At 38.3% G+C, this 21,512-nt stretch overlaps 8 protein-coding genes, 1 non-coding gene and 1 pseudogene across 12 annotated transcripts; 3 read left to right on the plus strand and 7 right to left on the minus strand.

Moving 5' to 3' along the window:
- The first annotated feature begins 24 nt into the window (after positions 1-24).
- Positions 25-3,049, plus strand: LOC103836971 (regulation of nuclear pre-mRNA domain-containing protein 1B). 3 transcript variants are annotated; one of them, XM_033280188.1, is made up of 8 exons: positions 25-150; positions 377-488; positions 573-820; positions 906-1,010; positions 1,054-1,234; positions 1,339-1,478; positions 1,552-2,745; positions 2,969-3,049. In XM_033280188.1, the coding sequence occupies exons 2-7, from the start codon at positions 413-415 to the stop codon at positions 2,200-2,202; spliced, it is 1,401 nt and encodes a 466-aa protein (XP_033136079.1). In that variant the 5' UTR covers positions 25-150; positions 377-412; the 3' UTR covers positions 2,203-2,745; positions 2,969-3,049. The 3 variants fall into 3 exon arrangements, with proteins under 3 accessions (XP_033136079.1, XP_033136076.1, XP_033136078.1); XM_033280185.1 differs by having other exon boundaries at positions 126-274; XM_033280187.1 differs by having other exon boundaries at positions 126-274; positions 1,078-1,234.
- LOC103836972 (membrane-anchored ubiquitin-fold protein 4) lies at positions 2,565-3,862 on the plus strand. Its single transcript, XM_009113300.3, has 4 exons — positions 2,565-2,745; positions 2,969-3,199; positions 3,310-3,480; positions 3,594-3,862. Exons 2-4 carry the CDS (start codon positions 3,070-3,072, stop codon positions 3,653-3,655), a joined length of 363 nt encoding a protein of 120 aa, XP_009111548.1. The 5' UTR covers positions 2,565-2,745; positions 2,969-3,069; the 3' UTR covers positions 3,656-3,862.
- Positions 3,863-4,208: 346 nt separating this feature from the next.
- Positions 4,209-5,029, plus strand: LOC103836974 (pollen allergen Che a 1). The gene is made up of 2 exons (XM_009113302.2): positions 4,209-4,573; positions 4,644-5,029. Exons 1-2 carry the CDS (start codon positions 4,405-4,407, stop codon positions 4,982-4,984), a joined length of 510 nt encoding a protein of 169 aa, XP_009111550.1. The 5' UTR covers positions 4,209-4,404; the 3' UTR covers positions 4,985-5,029.
- Positions 4,949-8,165, minus strand: LOC103836973 (actin-related protein 2). Its single transcript, XM_009113301.3, has 15 exons — positions 7,882-8,165; positions 7,498-7,608; positions 7,237-7,371; positions 7,098-7,169; positions 6,942-7,020; positions 6,758-6,807; positions 6,578-6,681; positions 6,434-6,502; positions 6,297-6,360; positions 5,927-5,995; positions 5,761-5,844; positions 5,620-5,678; positions 5,468-5,534; positions 5,303-5,386; positions 4,949-5,219 (listed from the first exon to the last, which is right to left on the minus strand). The coding sequence occupies exons 1-15, from the start codon at positions 7,921-7,923 to the stop codon at positions 5,139-5,141; spliced, it is 1,170 nt and encodes a 389-aa protein (XP_009111549.1). The 5' UTR covers positions 7,924-8,165; the 3' UTR covers positions 4,949-5,138.
- A 475-nt stretch (positions 8,166-8,640) lies between these two features.
- Positions 8,641-11,301, minus strand: LOC103836975 (transcription factor TCP20). 2 transcript variants are annotated; one of them, XM_033280192.1, is made up of 2 exons: positions 9,643-11,301; positions 8,641-9,612 (listed from the first exon to the last, which is right to left on the minus strand). In XM_033280192.1, exons 1-2 carry the CDS (start codon positions 9,727-9,729, stop codon positions 8,893-8,895), a joined length of 807 nt encoding a protein of 268 aa, XP_033136083.1. In that variant the 5' UTR covers positions 9,730-11,301; the 3' UTR covers positions 8,641-8,892. The 2 variants fall into 2 exon arrangements, with proteins under 2 accessions (XP_033136083.1, XP_009111551.1); XM_009113303.2 differs by having other exon boundaries at positions 8,641-11,301.
- Positions 11,302-11,529: 228 nt separating this feature from the next.
- On the minus strand, positions 11,530-14,718 carry LOC103836976 (probable metal-nicotianamine transporter YSL6). The gene is made up of 7 exons (XM_009113304.3): positions 14,290-14,718; positions 14,050-14,222; positions 13,539-13,636; positions 13,314-13,451; positions 13,021-13,210; positions 12,780-12,912; positions 11,530-12,677 (listed from the first exon to the last, which is right to left on the minus strand). Exons 1-7 carry the CDS (start codon positions 14,657-14,659, stop codon positions 11,743-11,745), a joined length of 2,037 nt encoding a protein of 678 aa, XP_009111552.1. The 5' UTR covers positions 14,660-14,718; the 3' UTR covers positions 11,530-11,742.
- Positions 14,719-15,271: 553 nt separating this feature from the next.
- On the minus strand, positions 15,272-15,508 carry LOC103837043 (annotated as a pseudogene).
- Positions 15,291-18,943, minus strand: LOC117128225 (putative F-box protein At3g10240). Its single transcript, XM_033280190.1, has one exon. It carries the CDS (start codon positions 17,246-17,248, stop codon positions 16,130-16,132), a length of 1,119 nt encoding a protein of 372 aa, XP_033136081.1. The 5' UTR covers positions 17,249-18,943; the 3' UTR covers positions 15,291-16,129.
- Positions 18,944-18,961: 18 nt separating this feature from the next.
- Positions 18,962-19,042, minus strand: TRNAL-AAG. The gene has a single exon. It is a non-coding gene; the product is annotated as a tRNA-Leu (tRNA).
- Positions 19,043-19,182: 140 nt separating this feature from the next.
- On the minus strand, positions 19,183-20,799 carry LOC103836978. Its single transcript, XM_009113305.3, has 7 exons — positions 20,573-20,799; positions 20,439-20,479; positions 20,067-20,124; positions 19,896-19,989; positions 19,734-19,818; positions 19,588-19,653; positions 19,183-19,491 (listed from the first exon to the last, which is right to left on the minus strand). The coding sequence occupies exons 1-7, from the start codon at positions 20,658-20,660 to the stop codon at positions 19,378-19,380; spliced, it is 546 nt and encodes a 181-aa protein (XP_009111553.1). The 5' UTR covers positions 20,661-20,799; the 3' UTR covers positions 19,183-19,377.
- Positions 20,800-21,512: the final 713 nt, after the last annotated feature.

Below are 21,512 nucleotides of genomic sequence, written 5' to 3' on the forward strand. Positions count from 1 at the left end.
GTCGTTTCCGAGTTTCTTTTTTTTCCAACTGCTCAACTTCTCCGGCGGTTTTTGGGAGGCGTCATCAGACAGAAACGGCGCCGTTTGTAATTCCTCTAACTTCTACGCGAGCCTCTTCGCAACGATAGTCTCTTCCTGCTCCTCCTCTCTGTAATTCCTCTTAATTTCATCTCTCGGACATTAGGGTTTTAGACCAGTTTTAATGTCTGAACACACTTTCTATCTCTGTGTCTGCTCCTCCTTATGGATTCTCTGTTGTTCAGACAATGTTAATGTGTGTTTTTTAATGATATTTATTGTCTCGATTATGCTTAAAAAAGTAAATAAATTTAGGGTTTCTAACTTGTTTCTTCGTTGTTGTTTTAATCTTCTTTAGACTCGTAAAGGAGCTGTCTTTGAGGTGGTGGGAACAATGGGTAGTTCGTTTAACGCTCAGGTACTAGCTGAGAAGCTCGCCAAGCTCAACAGTTCTCAAGCAAGCATAGAGAGTATCCTTTGGTTGTGAATAAAGCTCTCTACTTTCAATGCTTTGCATTGTGTATGTATGTATCCTTGACAGTGTTATTATTCAGCTTTATCGCATTGGTGTATCTTTCACATGAACAAGGCGAAACATGTTGTGGAGACATGGGGGAGGCAGTTTCACTGCTCCCCGCGCGAGCAACGGTTGGCGTACCTGTACCTTGCGAATGATATCTTGCAGAACAGTAGGCGAAGAGGTTCGGAGTTTGTTGGCGAGTTCTGGAGTGTGCTCCCGGATGCTCTTCGTGATGTGATTGAAAATGGTGATGACTCTGAAAGAAAGTCTGCACTTCGGTTGGTACGTGAAAAAGTCAAACCACTTTCTGTGAATGTTATCTCAAGTGTCTTGAGGTTGAAACATAAGTGTTTTTTTTTGCTTTAAGGTTAATATATGGGAAGAAAGGAAGGTTTTTGGATCTAGTGGACAGATTCTCAAAGAAGAGATTCTTAGAAAGGTGTCTGATGGAGGGGTCGTGCCACTTAACCTTGTAAGTAGTGAGTTCATTTGTCAATAAGGTTATTCTAAGTTAGCAACATGATAAGTCTGTTCAACAGAAGCAGGCAAATGCAATTCCGCTGGAGAGAGTAGTCTCTGCTGTTGAAGCTCTACACGGTGGTCAGATTAATTTGGATGATGTTGTTGGAAAATGTACTAATGTTGTGGGTTACCTTGAGAAAGCAGCTCAGGAGGTTGAGAGAGATGTTAGTTCAGGTATATCACCATCCATTGGCTGCTACACTGCTTTGCTTCTTTTTAGAATCTAATTTGTGAAGCTCTTTTACTATCTTACTTTGCTGAATGTTGCCTTTTAACAGGACACACCCCAGGCGCCGCGGTTGTAAAGGAGGTGCAGGGACAACATACAATACTGAGAGACTGCATTGAACAGCTAGTGGCAATGGAAACATCCAGAACAAGTCTTATCTCTCATTTGAGAGAGGCTTTACAAGAACAGGTTTCTCATTTTCCACCATCTCTGATTGCTTCTCCTGCCAAAAACCTCACCTTTGATCATTCGTTTGTTACAGGAACACAAGCTGGAGCAAGTCCGTAACCACCTTCAGATCGCTCGGTTTCAATCAGACAGAACAGGTGATCTCTGCAAACAGCTTAGTAGTAGCTCACAGCCTCCTGACGAAGTCATCAAAGTTTCATTCACTGCATCTGCACCGGTTATGTTTGCTTCAAACCCACCGACTCAGCCAGTGGTAGTAGCAGACCCGAGAAAAACCGAAGCCGCAGCAATGGTAGCTAAGCTAACCGCGTCAACCTCCTCAGCCGAGATGCTCTCCTACGTTCTCTCCTCCTTTGCCTCTGAAAACAACCCACCCGCTGCAACAGAAACTCACCCGCCAGAGAAAAGGCCCAAGCTTCAACAGAACACATCCACAGCCACCACCACCAGTCCACCACCTCCGCCGCCACCAGCATTCCAGCTTCAGCCTCAGTTCTTGCAGCCTTTACAGCCTCCTGGTCCTGTAAACCACACGCCATTCAGCCACACCATAGCAACAACCACTCAACAACAACAGCAAGGTCCTTGGATTCCTGGACTCACCTCGCTTTCAACAACCTCTGCTCCATCAGATAATAATTCATACCAAAAGTTTCAGGGGCAAGATGGTTTCTATGGAACTAGTAACTCACCGTCCTCTATGGCACCTGTTACTCGGCAGTAGTAGTGTTAAGAGAGCAAAAAGCTCACTTCTTTGGTGTTGTTAAAAGTACAGTACTAATGGGTGTTTGAATAGGATTTGGAATGTGCAAGTCTAACCATATGCTTCTTCTGTGATTTTATCTGTAAACTTTTAAGCAAAAAAAGAAAAACATTTCTTTTATTGTGAAGATTCAATAGACTTTCTGTCCGAAACTTAGGAAGATTCGTTTTGGCTCTTCTTTTCAAGACTGGTCAAAACGCCGACAAGGTTTTAACTTTGACTAATAAAATAATAAAAAGAAGCATACTTTTCCACATTTTCTTGTCTTTATCTTTCTTCCACTCGTCAGGGATTCCCTGTAACGCGGCATCATGACGAAATAACAGAGAAGTAGAGAGCAATACGTCCAAAACTTCCAAGACTAGGCGGTCTTATAAACCCTTTTTAAAGGGCTTTTTCTCGATCTCTCAGTCTCAAGACGTAAACCCTAGTGAACCAAACCCCAAAAGTATTTGCCTATACCATAGCTGCTTATTGAAGTTATCTCTCTCTCTATCATCTAAGGTTTAGTGTACCCTTCTCCTCCTTTTTATTGGATCTTGATGTAAATGTGTTTTGTCTGAAGGTTTAGGACATAAGTGATGAGTTCTAAGTTTTGATTTTTGTTGGACACAATCTTTCTTTGTATTAAATTGGTCCAAGGTTCTTGATTTTGAGACAATAACTGAAGTTCATTTTTGTAACTGATGTCTTCATATTTGAACATCTCTCTTTGCTCTTATTACAGGAGACGTTGTGTATAGTTTGAGGTCTCATTTTGGGTGGATTAGTTCTGCTGAGATCATCTGAGAGTTTTTGTTCTTTTGGGAGAAAAAAAAGAAAAATCAAATGCCTGAAGAAGATTTGGTAGAACTTAAGTTCCGGTTATATGACGGTTCAGATGTTGGCCCGTTTCACTACTCTCCAACCGCCACAGTCTCAATGCTCAAGGAGAGAATCCTCTCCGAATGGCCTAAAGGTGAGAGCTAGTACAAATGCTCTTGATTGCTTCAGATGCATTTATCAAACATACTTTTTATTTCTTGTTATATCTATTGAGTCTAATAATGGAAATGTGTTGTTTTTCAGACAAGAAGATTGTTCCAAGAACTGCTAATGACATCAAGTTGATAAACGCTGGTAAGATTTTGGAGAATGGTAAAACTGTTGCGCAGTGTAAAGCTCCATTCGATGATCTCCCCAAATCAGTCATCACAATGCATGTTGTCGTGCAGCCGTCTCCAACAAAAGCAAGATCAGGTCTTGTTCTCTTGGTTTCTTATTACATCTTTGTTTTGTGGAATCAATGCTTTGTGAGTTCTTGAAATATAAATGGGAACAAAAAATCCTAATATCATTGGTTTCTGTTGCAGAGAAGAAAATTGAAGAGGAAGAAGCCCCACAGAGAAGCTTTTGCTCATGTACCATAATGTGATAATAAGTTCATATTCTGTATTCATCACAAGTTCAAAGAAAGTACTTCATCAGTGGCTTTATAAAGAAGAGTTCTCTTTTACATTGTGATGAAAAGTCTTTCTTATATATAGAAGAGTTCTCATTTACATTTAGAACTCTTTTAACATGTTTTATTGTGATTTTTTTTGTCTCTAGACTAGTAGTATCAAAATATCTTTATCCGGTCCTTAACTAACCCAAAAACCAGTAACAAACCGGTACAAACACATTGATATGTATATGGTCCATGCATAAGATATAAATGGCATTACCTTTCTCATCACTTTCTCCTTTACAGATAGCCAGTTTTTGGGATTTAGATACAAAACTCCAAAAGAAACAAAGAGCATGAGATCTCAATCAATGTCCTCTCACCTAACTTCACTATCTTCCTCTTTATTTCTTTCATTTATAACCTTCACTTTCATTCAGTGTCTTTCCACTATCTTCTCAGCTCTTCTTGCCTTAAATTCTGGTCCTCTCCTCTCATTTATAATCTTCACTCCCAATGCGCCTCTTTTTGTTCCCCCCTCCACTCCCTCAAAATTAATGCTAAGAGCCACGTCTGTATAAGTCTGTCTATATAAAGGAATATAACAGAAGCTTGAGAGCTAGTTCAGTGGACCTCCCATCTCTTCTTGTCTGGAACTAGTTTCATTTGTTAACATTGTTCCATACCCTTCCTTACATCAACCACATAAAACAAAAAGCAAACTACTTATTGTCAATATGAAGAAGATAATGTTTTTGTTTGTTCTTCTGCAACTTCTGTTGGTAAACTCTCTTTCTCCAAAACATCCATCAGCCAAGCCAGCTGCAGAAATAAATGTAATGGGTTTTGTTTACTGCGATGTCTGCTCCAACAACAGCTTCTCCAAACACAGTTACTTCATGTCCGGTAACTAAAAAAAACACCATTAACAAAATCTCTTTTAAAAACTCTGTTACTAACGTTTTCTTGGCCACAGGCGTGGAAGTGAGAATAGACTGCAGACTCAAATCAGCTTCGTCGACAACAAACGAGATGATAACATTCTCTGCAAACAGAACCACTAACGAGTTTGGACTCTACGAGGTAGCCATAACATCTCTAGACAGCGTTGACGTGGACAGTCTCGCCACTTCTTGTCAAGCGAGTTTGGTGGGAAGAAGAGGCTCCTCTGATTCTTCCTGCAACGTACCTGGTTACAGAAGCACTACGGATCAAGTCGTGTTTAAGTCTAAACGGTCTAATCTCTGTATCTATGGATTCAATGGTTTGAACTTCAGACCGTTCAAGAGGAATCTTGCCTTGTGTGGCAAGAATTAAGGTTTTTATTTAATCAAGAAATGAAAATGTGTTTGTGCTAAAGAACAAAGAAAACAAGGACTTAGAGAATCCAACTAAAACATCCTTAAGTGTTGGTGAATGCTACAAACACACATCACAGACTTAAAATTTGATGTTTAAGAGTGTCAATCAATCAAGCTTGGCTCATCTTATTCAAGCAACCAATTCCTTCTTCCATATAGTCCTCTCTATTGATCCAGAACTCTGGTGCGTCCTGCAACATTAAACCATTCAACAATTCAACAACCATATAGGGTTCAGTGTTGCGAAAGAGAAAGCATTGAGCTTGTTTTTTACCTTCATGATTCCTGCAAGAACAGCGCCTCCGAGGTATACCATGTGTTTCCTTCTAGGTGGATCCTCAATCCGCAACCTAAGTTTCTGATTGACAAGAAAAAAACAAAAAAGAAATGTTAAGAACTTGACAATGACAGTGATCGTAAACTTAAATGGATACTCTACCTTCAAACCATCTTTGTTTCCTTTGAGAACTGTATCAAGATACCGATCCTGGATCTCTTTCTCAAGACTGAAACAAAGAGAGCACATAAAACATTAAACCCAAACCATCAAGCTTCTTGTTGGAGTACAAATAACCAAAAAAAAATACAAACCGGCTAGGTAATCCAGGGTACATGGTGCTTCCTCCACTTAAAACTATGTGTTGGTAGAGCTGTGATTAAAAAATGGGTTTGAGAAAATATATTATTCTTGTTTTGGATCGTTAAGCAAAAAAGCATGAGATGGGCAAGTACCATCATGCGGTTATCAATATCCATTTCTTGAATACAGCGGAACACCATGTCTGCCATTCCATCACCTTCAACATCAATGAGTTCCTGCAACCAAAGTTAATGATTCTTTACAGATTTGGAACTGATTTAGAAAGAGAAACTAGCAGAGGACGTGCACAAGGTTTACCGGTGTAAAAAGTGCTTCAGGTGCTTGGAACCTTTCAGTGCCTACTTTGATGACCCTCCCATCTGGAAGCTTATCACAGTACAGAAACACACAACAGATTAGTTTTTAGGCTTGCAATGACAACAAAAAGTATGAAACTATATATCTTATGAAGATGATATTACAAACCATAGACTAAAGGACCAATGAAAACAAAGAAAGGTAGCAATAATCTTCAACTACCTCAAGGGACTCAAGTATCTTGTTTCTGATCAAAACTTTAGATTCCTATTTAGCTCACTCTAACCTAGTTTCTGCTTCCTGCCTCTACATTCTTAGAATTTCCCAAATTTTCACTCCTAAAACGTTTATACAAGAATAGAGTACTTACAGTATAATTCTTAACAAGAATGGTTGTCTCAAGACCAAGCTGATACTCTCTCTTGTAGTCATAACTGGCAACAAAGAAGAGAAAGGCACACTTTTAAAGCATATGTAACTCAGACTATGAAGAAAGTCTTAGCATACCTAATATAGCAGAGCTTCTCTTTGATTTCCCTAACCGTCTCAAAGTCAGCCGTTTTATTCATCGCATATCTGTTAACACACACAAACATCTCATATATCATCAAAATGTTAATCAACCTCCAACATTTGAATCATATTTCTCACCCTCTTCGAGAAAGGAGATCAACAAGATATGCTGTGATGTGTCTGCCAGCAACATTCATTCTTTTTGTAAGATGAGGAAACGAATAGCCATCAACCACTGGAACCTAAGTTGTGAGATGACCACTGTTAAAGTACTACTTTATAAGCAGAAAAATCACAGATCTATGTAACTTTACTTACCACATGAGTAACACCATCACCAGAATCAATAACCAAACCAGTCAGCAAACCTGAAAATAAAGAATTCAATATTAAAATATATATATATATATATATATATACTAAAATAAAAAACAGGTGTATAAATTATTTTTCCAGGTGACTGACTATATATAAACCTTCAAGAAGAATCTCCAATAAGCACCTTGAGCATACAGAGTCAAAACAGCTTGGATTTGGATGAAAACGCCTGCGAAATTGTACTTCTCGAACATTGTCTCAATCTGTTTTCAACCAACTTGTTTCAGTTTCACTACTCCAACAACAAACCACCAAGAGTTTGACAATATATATATCATACCATTTTTTCTCGGTTCTTGGAGGGGTTAAGTGGTGGATCCGTGAGAAGTATCTTACAATCTGATGGATTGATCTGAACAATAACAAAAAGGGTTTTTCAATAATCATTTCAAGCAAATGAAAGAAACAAAAGTGCTTACTTTCAACTCGTTGTAGAAAGCATGATCCCAAACATGTTCCATATCTTCCCAATTCTGAACAATACCATTGTGGACAGGGTAGTTTATATCCAGCTGATGCCTGAGCTCAGCGCATGTCTCCCCCACAACTATATCCTAAAAAAAATGAAACAAATCCAAAACAAAGTATACCAAATCAAATTATGGAACACAGCTCAGTCAAAGGATCTCAGATGTTAAGTAAGCAAAGATCTAAACTTTATAAGAGGAAAGTGCACATACCTTCACTTGCTGCTCCATGAGTGACTCTTCGTACCGAAGCAAAGGTCTTCCCACGACACAAGGGAACACAGATGTTGGGAAGTTCTCTCCAGCAAATCCACATTTCACATACTGATAAATTAACAGAAACATTCAGACATTAAAGACTCAAGAGTATAAAGTTGGTCTTCCCAGGCAAAACCCAAAACGTAACGCATCAGAAGAAGCTCAAAGTTTCAGTTTTTTGCTAACTTTCAGACAATTAAGATCAGAAAGGTGAGATTTTTTTTTTAATGAAACCCAGCAAGAAAGTGTAATGTTTGATGAGATTTAACAAAAGGGCTCGTGGGATCAAACGATCGGAGTATGAAAGAACAGAAGAGAGATGATATAGCGGAAGCTTACGCCGGTGCCGTTGTCGCAAACGACGACGTTTTTGTTGTCCATCTTCTCCGATTTGAATGCTTGTTGCTTTAAAAATCTCAGCTTTCTATCTAATTACGTGAGATAGATATCGTCGATCTAATAAAGATGAAGACTTGTCTTGGAATCGAAGCGAAGAAGAATCACTGTTCTCTGCTTTCTTCTGCTTTGCTCTGACCGGTCACTCGTCGTCGATCCTTCAACAAACCAGCTCAATGCCGTTTCCTCATTTCTATATAAGAATGTGCGTCGTTTACTTTGTGTAAAAAACGTGAAGTAGTGCAAATGGTTAATAGATAAACGGCGTCTCGTTTTGAGCTATAGATGAAAAATCTTCATGGTGGGTAGCCTTTTCTTAGCATGAGTTAGTCAGTATCTCTCTATCGCTTTTGCATGGATGATGGACTAATTCAATCTCCTCTTTCTCTTGTTTCAGCCAAGTCAAAAATAAGAAAAGGAGATTTTAAGAGTTACAGAACACAACATACTGAAGCTCAAAGACACTGAATCAGAACATGCAACAAAGTCTATGAAAATGCTATAAAAGCGCACTATGTGAAAAAGAAGCTATACTAGTTTCTTTCATCTTTGTAATTAACTGTTATCTCCACTATACAAATGTAATGGAAAGAAAGTATACATTACTATTGTACCTAGGATCAAAAAATCGATTTCTTGATATCCGAAAGAAGATAAAACACACATCATAAGTTTTTCTTTTTTTTGAACAAACACACATCATAAGTAAAACATTCTTCTCTCTATTAAATTTAAACTCCAAAGCTTCAAAAAATGAACAGACAATCTGACTCTCTCTTTTGTATCATCATTATCATCCCTCTGAAAGTAGTTTCAATAAGCATATATATATGCACTCTCACTCAGCATTAAACCTTTCTTTCCTTCTCCATGCTACTAGTACAAATTACAACAATAATATAACAAAACAAAAGGCCATAACCTTTTCAAATCCACAAGACAAAAAACCAATATTCAAAATGAGCCTTGAGATTCATCTCTCCCACAGCTCTCTTGCTGATGATCTTCATGTCCTGGATTATGATGAAGAGTATGGTGAAGAACTCTACCCTGAGCCTGAGCTTGAGCCATCTGTTGATAAATCTGTTGATTCAAGACCCCAACATTCCCTTCCTGAGACAACCCTAACTCAAGTTCCAGCATCTGATTACCATTACCACCACCACCAGCACCAAAAATGGAAGCAAAACTCATAGCTCCACCAGGAAAATCAAACCCGGGAAACCCAATTCTGTAACCAGCTCCATTTGGCCATACTTCTCCTCCTCCTTCTCCCCAACTTGGTCTACCACTACTAGACCCACCACAGTCTAAGTCATGATGACTGATCATTAAACCAGCAGTGAGAGACCCACCTTGGTTAGAGACTACAGCAGAAGCAGCTGAGGCTAAAGCAGAGGCCGGTACAGTTCCTGAACCGGTGGCTGCGATAAGCGACGGTTCAGCTTGTTGAAGCAGCCACTGGATTGTTTCACCGTCTGATTTGTGACCTAATTCTCTGGTCAGTTGAAAAATCCTTGCCGCGCAGAGAGCAGGCATCCTGATTCTCCGACCGCGACCTTCCACTTTGGTGTGTCTGTCTTTGTTTGAGCTTCTCTTGGGGGCAAGCTGCTTCTTACTGTTGTTGTTCGGTTCTTTGTCGGAAGCGACCACGATCTGAAAATCCTTTACTTCAGCTGGACTGTTGTGATGATGATTGTCGTCTTTGTTGTCATCGGAAGCATCTCTCGGTTGTGGTGGTGGGATCAAGAAGTTTGATACTTGATATTGATTTGGGTTCTTGGGATCCATCGAAGCTGTGTGGGGACTTCAGGGTCCAGACTTCAGAATTAATCGAACATTTATTCTCTTTCTCGGATTTCAATTAAAGGGTTTTTTGTAAAAGCAGTGTTTTTTAAATTGAAATTTTGTGTTTTTTAGGAATCCAATAAGATCCCGATGCAGAATTGAGAACAATAAAGTGAAAAGTACAGTACAAAGAAATGAGAAAACAGTAGAAAGTATGAGACTTTAGTTTTGTCTTTTTCGTTTTTTTTATTACAGCAAAGTGAACAAACATGTAAAACCCAAATGTGTGTTCAAAAAAAAAAAAAAAAAAAATGTAAAACCCTAATGAAAAAAGGAGTGACCGTTTCACATTTACTCCTTAGATCAAAGTTAATGAGAATCTAGGGAATGCCACTTCACGTCCCACTAGTAGATACAGTCAATGACTTTGCCCAGTTCAGTAAAAAAAAATTGTACGTTTTCTCTTTCTTTTTCAACTGCCTGTCAGTTTGTCACAGGATTTGTTTTTAGTGAAAAGTTAATTTTTTTTTTTTTTTTTTAAACTTCTTTATTTATTTTGCAAAACCGGATTACAAGGACTAACAAACCTACCTTACTCAAAAAATCTCCAAGGGACTTAACAATGCCCTTAGAAAATACTTAACCAAGAACCTAAGTAAGTAAGAGAGGTGCTGTCTGTGATTCTCATGTTTCGAGATAGAGGATCAAGCTTTGACCGAATAATCTGCTTAACTTCTTGAACAATAGCTTGTGTGGGCCTGCTCACAGATGAATGTAAGCGGGCGTTTCTCTCCTTCCAAATCATATAGAGCACAACTTGGAATATGAGCTTAACAATAAGGAGAATATTTGTGTCTGTTGAAGAGGTCTTTAGCCACCTAAGACACTCTTCAAACAGGACGGGAGGATGTACACGGGTACAAGAACAGAAATACGCCCACACTTCCGAGCTGTATGCACAGTCGAAGAACAGGTGAAAAGTTAATTTTAATGTAAGCACTATTGTAACTGATAATGTTGCGACATTATCAGTATAAAAAATGGTATACTGTATATACACGTAGTGATTAAGATTCTCATCCAATCAATAATCTACTAACTATTTTTCAAACATCATGTTGATTTGATTTTCTAAAATCAAAGTACTCCGTTAGATATGTATTTATAATAATACATGATTAAAGGAAGATCTATAGGTTGTAGCTCATTAGTAATTTTGAGTCTTTGACAAGTATATCTTACACAGTTTTGCTTAACCATATGATTACACAAACACAGTAAAAGAGAACCATACCTTTAATCATGTTTTAAAATACACATATGCTTCACAAATACCCTCATTACTAATCCCCTAAGCAACCAAAAAAAAAACATTTTACATAATATAGCTAAGACTTTAGTCAAAGTCAACATCTTCTTAGAGAAGGAAGTAGCTAATCTTTCAAATAGATCAATGGGATCTTGACATTTGGCTGTTCCATATAGGATTTGGTTCGCTTGTAGGGCAGGACCTAAAGATAAATCCATCATTTATGGACAGACAACATCATGGTATCTCTTTTATTACTTGCACCTCCCGTATCATCATCATTCATAACTACTCATAAGTCTTGGAGTTCAATTAACCTTGATTGAGTTAACTACTCTTTATAATTAAAGGCATGAATCTCATCTAAATGGCCCTCATAATCACGTTTAACAGAATAACACAATTTAAACCAAATTTGTAGCACTAATTGTGAACGATATCACTTCAACATATCTGGATCATACACTCCTTACGATGATTGAACAAAAGGCAAATGGTCTCAAACTTTTCTTGAGCTTGTGAATATCTAAAAGTGAAAGCATTCAGGGACAACGTCCCTTAAACAACAACATCGTCTAAAAAACATATAAAGAGATTTTGCGACAACATTTTCTGTTTCTCCTGGGAATTGAGATTTCGAAACATATATACACAACGTATGAAGACAATTACTTCCAGTTCTTGCGGCCATGAGACAATGACATCTTTTAACTAGCCAAAGCCGGTTTAAAGTACATACAGATGGGCGGATTGATCCTCAAGATCGATAGGATTGCAGATGGAATTGTCCATATCCCATCTCCACAGATCAGACCTGATGCTACTGCACCCGCATAGTCGTCTGCATCTTTCCTGTTGATCCGTTCCCACACGAACAGTATCACAGTCCCAACGAACATGTCGATGGCGAAGTAAGCTCCAATGTAGAACGGGACAGCCATCGCCATTGGGATAGGGATAAACTGAGAGATCTTAGGCGGTGTAATGTCCCTCAAGAGATTCACTATCAGAGCCGCAACGAAAAACCCGTAGCAAAGAGCCAGACAATGCTTAGGCAGTTCTGCGAACCCCTCGATACCGAGAATAGCCATCTCACGGAAGATCACTGCGTAAGGTGCTTTGTACGGACCGTTGGGGTCTCCAATGTCGAAAGCAGACCAGAACAGATAAAACGTGAGGGGAGCGATAATGCAGCCCATTGCAGTTCCCACGAGCTGGCTTACGAACATGGATTTTGCTGATGATAAAGTGAGGTACCCTGTTTTGAAGTCTTGCATTAGATCAGCTGCTGTAGAGACGATTGACATCATAACACCACATGCAGCTAAACCGGCAATGACACCACCATCAGTTCCCACTACGGAGGCGATTATGAAAAGACCGATCTTCCCGTAGGTTGACGCTAGACTCCAGTCCGTGAGCCCGGTTCCGTAAGAGTTGCAGAAGGCCAAAGCAGGTGCAATGAAGTAAGAACACAGGACAAAGTACCATTTCAAAGGTGGAAATATCAAAGGGATTGTTGCGGTTGAGATGGCTGCAAGACCCACATAGCCAGAAACCGCAAATCCAAGAGGGATCCGGTCCTTCAAAAACACTTCATCTCTCTTCTTCTTTACCAACAGTATCTCAGAGGCTTCGTCATCTGAATTATAGAATCGGAAAACACACAGTTTCAAAGGTTATTACAAGATATTGGTATTACAAGAGCATGTGAGAGATGAGTAAGGATCTAATATGCTCTCACCTACAACGTTGGTAACAACGGGTAGATTGAGGTGTCTAGAGCTATTGCTGCATAATTCCTTCACAGTGACAGCAATGATCTTGACAAGATTGTAGAGACCGTCTCCAAGGATAATGGCAATGGCAATAAAGACCTTAAAGTTATGAAGAACACAGAAGCATCAGTGTTTCTATTTATCACCCTTTTGACATGGAAATGTGCTTTTATGAAAAGGTTCCTAATTGATCAGCTTGTACTGTACCTTATATCCATAGAGACCTTTGAAATCGTTGGATCCAAGGTCAGCTGGATACCAATCGCCGGCATGTTGTGATACAAATGGCCACAGAAACCCCCAAGAGATGATCGCACCAAGAAGAACCGAGCAGTTCACTATATGAGGGCATATAAGACCACATCCAACGTACGTCGGACTGAAGTCGAAGTAAAACCTGCGGGGGAGAAAGTTGGGACTCATCAAAAACTGCGCAAACTTAAATAAAAAAGTAGCAGACAAACACATTCCAGCTGAACTTGTTAATATGAACTACTTACGTGTTCTTGAATAGTGTCAAACCAAGAGTTGGGAAGTTATCAAATCCACATGCATCTCCAACACCACTGAAGAACCACTTGAAACAACTCCAAACCAAGCTAAGACTCAGGTATTTTCCAAGACATTTGACCTGGTTCCTGTAGTTAAAACAATATCACGTGAACAAGTTGAAAAAAAAAAACGCAAGATATAGTTCGCAGAAAGCGAGATTTAAAAATTTTTACGCTGCAAGCTCAGCTCCACTGTTGGTGTGGAAGCTGTTAATCAGCATAGCTGTAGCGGTCCCACTAGGATATGTAAGCTTGTAGTCCAAAACCATCACCTGAAACATAAAAAAACGTATGAGTAAGGAATCAAGCACCTGCTCTGCACGTGACCACACCACATACATTACCAATGCAATTGAGATACTAAAGAGTAAAGGAAGCTGTGCATTTCTCTGTATAAGTTCCAGGCCAAGCCTAACGAAACATTCGCCTAAGGCCCCCAAAATCTTTATTAAATCTTTATTAAATCGTCCGAGGTCCCCAAAATCTCAGGACGACCGGCCCATATATATTGAAATTTTTTTATATTCATAGACCCTCAAATTTGAAAAAAATAAATAAATTAGACTCCCGGATTATTGAAATCTTTATTAAATCGTCCGAGACTCCCAAAATCTCAAGACCGGCTCTGATAAAGGCCCCAAAATCTCAGGACCGGCCCATAAGATCCATGTGATAGAGATGCTACCTTGCGTAAGGGAACGAGACTAAAGAGCCCCAAGAAGCTGACAACAAACAAAAAGCCAATCATCCACCACAGCCCTGGATTGATAACATCCTCCGCGTGATTCCCAGGATAGTCAGCACCAATGAGCTTGTACGTCTTCTCATCCATAGCAATCAAATACGATCCAAATCCTCCTGAAAAAAAACTCAAAATCAATCAATCAATCAATCAGATTCTTCATCGATTTCGCGAATCTGTTACCGCTAAAGGCGAGGCCGTAGCACGCGACGACGCAAGTCTGAATCACCGTGTTCTCCTGCTTGGTGAACGGCTTAACCGTGAATCCAAGCTTCGACAAGAAACCGGTCCACGATTTGACGAAGAAGAACCCGAGCAAACCGGCGGCGACGTTCAGCGAAGGGATGATGCCTACAGTGAGATTCAGCTTGTGAGTGATGATGCAGAACAACGTCCCCAGCAACGCGCTAACGACTAATCCGCGGATCGTTATCTGCTCCTTCCACTCCGGCACGTGCTCGTCTTGATCTAGAATCACCGTCGCGGTCTTGTTAGGCTCCGGTAACAGCAAGGCCTCGGATATCTCCGGCGACGTTGGGATCTCCGTCCCCATGTGCTTCTTCTCAATGTGGATCTCTGAAGAGGAAATGCGAGGTTGACGAATTTGAGAAGTTAGTTAGGGAAAAAATATCGTGCTGAATCTCGAGATTAGACGCAATGGTAGTTAAGAAGGTCGAATAGGAGGATGCCACGTGGTTTTTGGATTCAGTTACGTTACTGTTACATCGAAACGATAATTTTTTTTCTGGTTGAATGGATTGATACGAAGCGTGTTAAATGTAGTTTTTGTTGTTTTCTCTGTTCCTCCTCGTGTTTAGATTAGCTGACGTAATAATTCCATCTAATTTATTATTTTATCTTCTTGGGATAATTTAGCTAAATTTTGTTTTAGGCATAAGATTAGTGTTGGGTAAGGCCCAGGCCTCTTTATGCTGCTGCTTCTTTAAGTCCAAGCTAGAGTTCAATGTGATATGAATGGAACTCTTGGAAGTATGATGTATGTTTACAGATAAAATCTCACGCATTTCTACATAGTACATGCACAGAGATGTCTATAGAATAGTAACTAGACTACTACTAGTAGTTATGAAACCACTTTGTTTCTTTATAAAACAGTTACATACACACAATTCAAGTAACAAATTCAAAAATACACTAGTAATGGAGAGCATATTTGTAATATTAGATTAGGCGATGTACATGTGAATTTGGAGAGCGAGCAAGAGAGTACAAACAAGAGTGAAGTAGACGAGGGTGTAAACAATAACCGAAACACCACTTGTTTGAAATGTTCCAAACTCAACCACTCGGTTCCTTCCGAATCAGCAGGCCTGGAGTTAGCAACACGTATAGAGCAACAAAAACGGGTCCCCAATCAGACATCTTTATCGATCTAGCTCCTCTCTTGGTAACTATCTATAGATCTTATTAGAGAGTAACTGATTGACGCAAATGCATAAGAGTGCGGGTGTGTGTATATATATTAGGTGAAAATGTAAAGTGGGCTGATGTGGGAGCTGAGAATAGAAGATGGATTCCTTTTCTTGGAGGGAAGAAAGTGATCCATTGGTTAGTGTCGGAAGAAAGAGAGTGCTTTGGGAGGACAAGGACAAATATTTGTGACATGGAAAAATTAAAAGTTGTTTCAAGAGATTGTGATCGCCATCAAGTTGTGTGAGAGACATACGATTCACATTGTGTTTTTAGAATGTGATGTCGCGTGGGATTTGCTTTGGATCAAAGGAAACAGTTATTCAAAGCGGCTGACGGTCCACTTTATTTTATGGTCTGCTTTATTACCAATGACTCCCCAACTACTCTCCTCTCGGAATGGATGAACAAAACAATGAAAATAATTGCGTTGGATATCAAACTCGCTTTGTTAGTCCATTTGACAATAAAAAAACTACTGTATCGGATGCTATTTTATCCGAGACGCAGTTTGTAATGTTGCAACTCATGCTCTTTATAAAATGTTCTACAAAGGATACCAATATTAAAAAAAAAAAACCAACACAAATTGTTACAAAGACATAAGACTTTCAATGTGATTCGGGAAAGCATGCATAGTGAGCCCATCAACGATTCCTTCGAATTTGATTATTTTACAACTATTTCTCACCGGATCGTAGAATACAATATAAGACGATTTATGGAACCTGGAAGTTACATAAATAAACTCACCAGCATGAGTGCAACCTTTTAGTTTGAAACGATTATCTAGATATGGAGTCGCAGTCCAGTTATGTTCTTCACGCGAAACACCCATATCCCACTCATTTAAAGGTAAGAAAAAATCTTGAAAGGACCACTTGTGTTTATCTGCATCTTCCAAAATCCACAATCTTGTATTATTATTTCTATCAATACAAGCTAATCTCCCCTCGTAAGATATCAGCACATCCTGTTTAATACCTGAAGGTAGTTCTATCATACGGAATATCTCAGATAGGACACCAAAGCTCATTATGACCGTATCATACGTTTGACTATTACGGGCTAGATAATATATCACCCCCTTGATGCATTGGCCAGAAGCATAGCCAATACACCTATGCTTAAGGTTAGTTTTGACGGTCCTCCATGATTCTTGCCCTGATCTCAAAGTAAAAACTCGGCAGACGTAGCAAGTTTTTTTATAGGGAAGGCACACTACTTTATGTTTGCCTTCGACTGAATCGTATCCTAAGAACACGTTTGCATGTTTCGAGCTCATATTGGGTTTGGGTAAATGTAATAATTGATTCGTGCTAGGGTTCCAAACTACGGGCTTCTTGGAGTCTGCATCTTCAATGCAGATCAAGCCATGCACAGAATCCATATTGGAGAAGTAACATTTTTCTCCTGGAAGTTTCATAGGATAACAATGAAAAGTCTGAGAAGAAGAGTAAGACCTGGTTGAACTATGATGAGTATGTTGCGGAGTCGAGGTAACAAAAAAATTGTGACATTTTATTGAACAGAGTAGAAGACTTGGTCTTGTAGTTCCAAACGATTTGATGAAACATGGATCGGTAGTGATTGATAACCAAAGCTTCGACACGCAACGAAACCTCCAAACAGATTTTGCAGGTAGACGTAAGAGTATATCTAAGGTTAGATCACTAGGAAACGAAGAACCTGACGTCGGTTGTTGCGCCATCTTAACTAGATCAAGATTCAAAACTCTAATTTGTGTAGGCTGGGTTGTTCACGACCATTTCTTATTATTATTTATACACTGCTCTATGCTTTAGGGTCTTACTTCACGGATTTATTTCCTTTTCTTTTAATTTTGTAAAATCTAATTGATAAATAATTTAGAAAAATACTTTAGATTAGTCTTTAAAAAAATTATCACAAAAATAGTTAGTAAAGATCTGACCAAAATAAGTTTCATTAAAAAGTAAATAAGAATTATACATATATTCTATAGATATATAAAATAAATAAATATTTTTATAAAGCAAATTTTTTATTTAAAATTAAAGTGGCATCAGAATTGGTTAACTTTGATGATTTAGATATAAATAAAGCTAAAGAAACAAGTTAAAGCTTATCCAATTATCCACAATATCCTTCTCAATTTGAGTTTAGGAAGATCTACCTTAATAAGTATAATATATTTCTAAAATTTAGTAAGATATTGATAAATATGTATAATATCTTCATAAAATTTGGAAAAGCTTTCATAAATATATATTTGAAATACATTCTTAAATGTGTACTTGAGAAGATCTTCATGAATAAATATATTTATTATTTTTGGATTTTTTAATATTTATTTATTTTATATATTTAATAAATCATTATTTAAAATTATAAATGAAGATAGAATTGTTATTGAACCATTTAATGAAACATATATTGGTCCATTTCACTTTCACGTGTTATTTAACCCTTTAATACGATAAGTACTTTCAGATAACGAGTGTGAGAGTGGAGTGAGATAACGTTTGAGAGAGAAAGAAGAAGAATCCAAGCTCCAACATTATTATTTGGTGCGTTGTGCCTCGATCAGGTCATCAGAAACATAAAATTCATTCAGAAGATCACGATGAAGTTATTCATCATTAGATGCATCAAATGTTCACGAGTGTATATCCTTCAGAAACACTTCATCTAGCTCCTCGCTTGGTAACTATCTATATAGATCTTGGAGAGGAAGTTGATTGACGCATATGCATAAGAGTGTGTGTATTTTATATGAGGGGAAAATAAAGAGTGGGTTGATAATGGGAGCTGAGAATAGAAGATTAGGATTCATTTTCGTGGAGAGAATAGAGTGATCCATTGGTTATTTGGTTAGTGTGGGAAGAAAGAGTGCTTTGGGAGGTAAGGACAAAGATTTTACATGTGACATGGAAAGATTGAAAGTGGGTTCAAGAGATTGCGATCGCCATCAAGTTGTGTGAGAGGCATACGAGTGATTCACATTGTGTTTTTAGAATTTGATCTCACGTGGGATTTGTTTTGTATCAAAGGAAACATATGTGCAAAGCGGTCGTCAGTCCACTTTATTTATTGGTCTGCTTTATTACCAATGATTGCTCCAAACAACTCTCCTCTGGGAATGGATGAACCATGCAAACAATGAAAATAATTCATCGTTCGATAATAAAAAGCCGCTTTGTTTCTTCTATATCATCCATCCGTTAGAATGTGTTCTACATACCATTTGACAATTAAAAAACTACGGCATCTAATGCTATTTTATCTGAGACGAAGTTTGTAATGTTGCAACTCATGCTTTATAAAATGTTTTTACAAAGAGCACCAATATAAAAAAGTTTGGGAGCATCAGACCTATGGAAGCACTTATGGCCAGTACACTCTGACACGCCAGCGTATTATAAACACACACCGAAAAAAAGTTTGTTGACAGTGGGATTTGAACCCACGCCCTTTCGGACAGGAACCTTAATCCTGCGCCTTAGACCAACTCGGCCATATCAACTTGTTGTTCTCCTTATATTAATAACAATATATAAAATAAACATTTCTCACACAACTGGAGCGTCCATGTGAGTGGTATGAAGTAGTTGGCTTGCATAAGACACCGAATGTTCTTCTCTAGGCCTATCAAGCAACTGTGCATGAGCCTTACATATTTTGTTTTACATTTCTCATCCAAATGAAAAGTTCAACCAAATTATTTGTTTACAATTGTGTAAAAAGGTGGAAGTTTGTTTACAATTGTGTAAAAAGGTGGAAGTATATGGAAGTGAAAAGAAAAAGACAAAAGAGACTGCAGATTACAAACTGGAGAGTGCCATGTGAAAAACAAGAAGCTTATCTGCTTCCAAAAACTGGTGACACTCTTCTTCTTCCAGCTTCCTCCAATTGCTCTCCTGACAAAAGGGATGCCCCAGGCTCGAAATCCGCATTCTCTAGTTGCTTCTGGAGCTATTGGAAACAGAAACAAAAGGCTGAAACACTCTCTGCTTTTTTTTCCTGAATTAAGTTAAAAAGTCATAGTAAAGACAGTTATTTTCTGTTTACCTTTTTAAGGATTGCAGATTGGTCGTCAAGTGGAAACTTACGCATATACTTTAGCATCTCCAGTTGCTGCACTAAAGCACATTTGAATAGTAAGACAGTGAACTTACATGTAGATTTTGTTTGGTTTTCAACAAAGCTGACATTACCTGTTCATGTAACTGTCGTTGAGCTTCCATCTTCTGTTCAAACCCATCTGGACCAAGCTCAGCTTCTTCACACGCCATCTCCTCCCTATTAACTGGTGTATTAGCCCTTATAGTTATCAGTGACTCCCTTGACTAGAAGAGAGAAAAAAAGAGAGAGCTTACTTAGCGAGAAACTTATAGAAACCAATCATCAACTCTTTATCGTTTTCAAACGCAGAGTTCAGCTTTCCCAAGCATCCAATACCAAATCCTGGGTCTGCTCAGTAATAAACCTTCATTGAGAAACATAGCATATGTATCAAAAACAGATAAAAGCTAAAAAGAGAAGGTTACCAATTCCCATCTCCAAGAATATCTCTTCTTGAATTGCAGTTGTAACCGCTACAGCTTCCTGCATTAGATCAAGCACCCAACACAATGTATCACATGTATAAATGCAGTTTAGTCTTCTTGTAACAATCCAGATTACAGTGATCAAATTTTCTAAAACAATCTATAAAATTTGATATTGGAGAATTATAAATTCTCAGACATATCAATACTTAAAACCACATTAGTCTTGTCTGAAAAAAAAACAACAACACAGTTGTCAATTACATAATCTCTCTCTCATCCACTTTGAAAACGACATTAGTCTAACCAAACAATCCTCTTAACTGCATTAATCAATAACTAATGCATTACCAAACAGTACAAAACATTCACCTGTTTGTCCTCAACGGCGTCGGAGATTCTTTTCTTCACATCTGAGATTATTATAAGATTAAAAAAAAAGATTTTGCAATGAATCAATCGTTATTATTGATTCAGACACCCTTGAAAGAAATGAAGTTGATTACCAGATTGCGAGGTCAAGTAATCGAATCGATCAAAGAGATAAACCATCTGCTCTTTCGTCAACATCCCTGAGCTTTGCAGCGACGCCATTATTATACACACAAAAAAAAACACTATCTTCCGAAAATCTTTAAACAAATTAGAATGCCACCAATAATAATCAAATGACCAAAACACCCCTTATCACAACCGTTTACATAAGTAGTTTATAAGAATTTCTTTATTTTAATTACGTCATTATCGATTTAATTTTTATCAAACTCAGTATTATCGTCAATATACACGGGAAGTTTGGGTTAATAAATGAGGGAAATAATAAATTTGGCGCCAATAATTAATAAATGCACCAGCTAAGCGAAAGGACAAAAACGACATTTTGTCAAAACGTCTGCTTTCGCATGCTTTGTTGTGAGGTAACGCGGGCCTTCACGTGATTTACGTTGTCAAGCCTAAGAATAATCAAACAAATTCGACTCGATAAAAGTTGATAGAGACCTAAGGCCCAGTACTGAGCCCAATAGGCTTCTTTGCCATGGCATTGACAATTTGACATAGGGAATAGGAATGGCGGAAGTTGTGTTCGGTGTTCTGATTAGTACAGCTGGATTATAGAAGTTGATGAGAAACTTTTTGTGGCGGATCTTTGACAAGAATTGTGATTAGAGAAAACTTTCAGACAAGATCAACACAGTAATGGTATAGCCAGGGGATGGGTTATTCTAATATGCTTGGTTAAGCCCAATAACATGTGTTTGTGATTGCAGGAATAACAGAAGCTTGCAAAAAGGTTGAGCATCACATGATGCATGAAACAAGATTAAGATGTTCTCCCATTTGTTGACAAAAAAAAAAGAGTTTAATAATGCAGTTTGGTATATACTTAAGCCAGTAGCGGTATTTTTAGATATGAATCAAGTGGGTCTTTTTTGCTGTCACATACTA

The sequence above is a fragment of the Brassica rapa genome, chromosome A09 (genome assembly GCF_000309985.2).
Source record: "Brassica rapa cultivar Chiifu-401-42 chromosome A09, CAAS_Brap_v3.01, whole genome shotgun sequence".
Taxonomy (NCBI): Eukaryota; Viridiplantae; Streptophyta; class Magnoliopsida; order Brassicales; family Brassicaceae; genus Brassica; species Brassica rapa.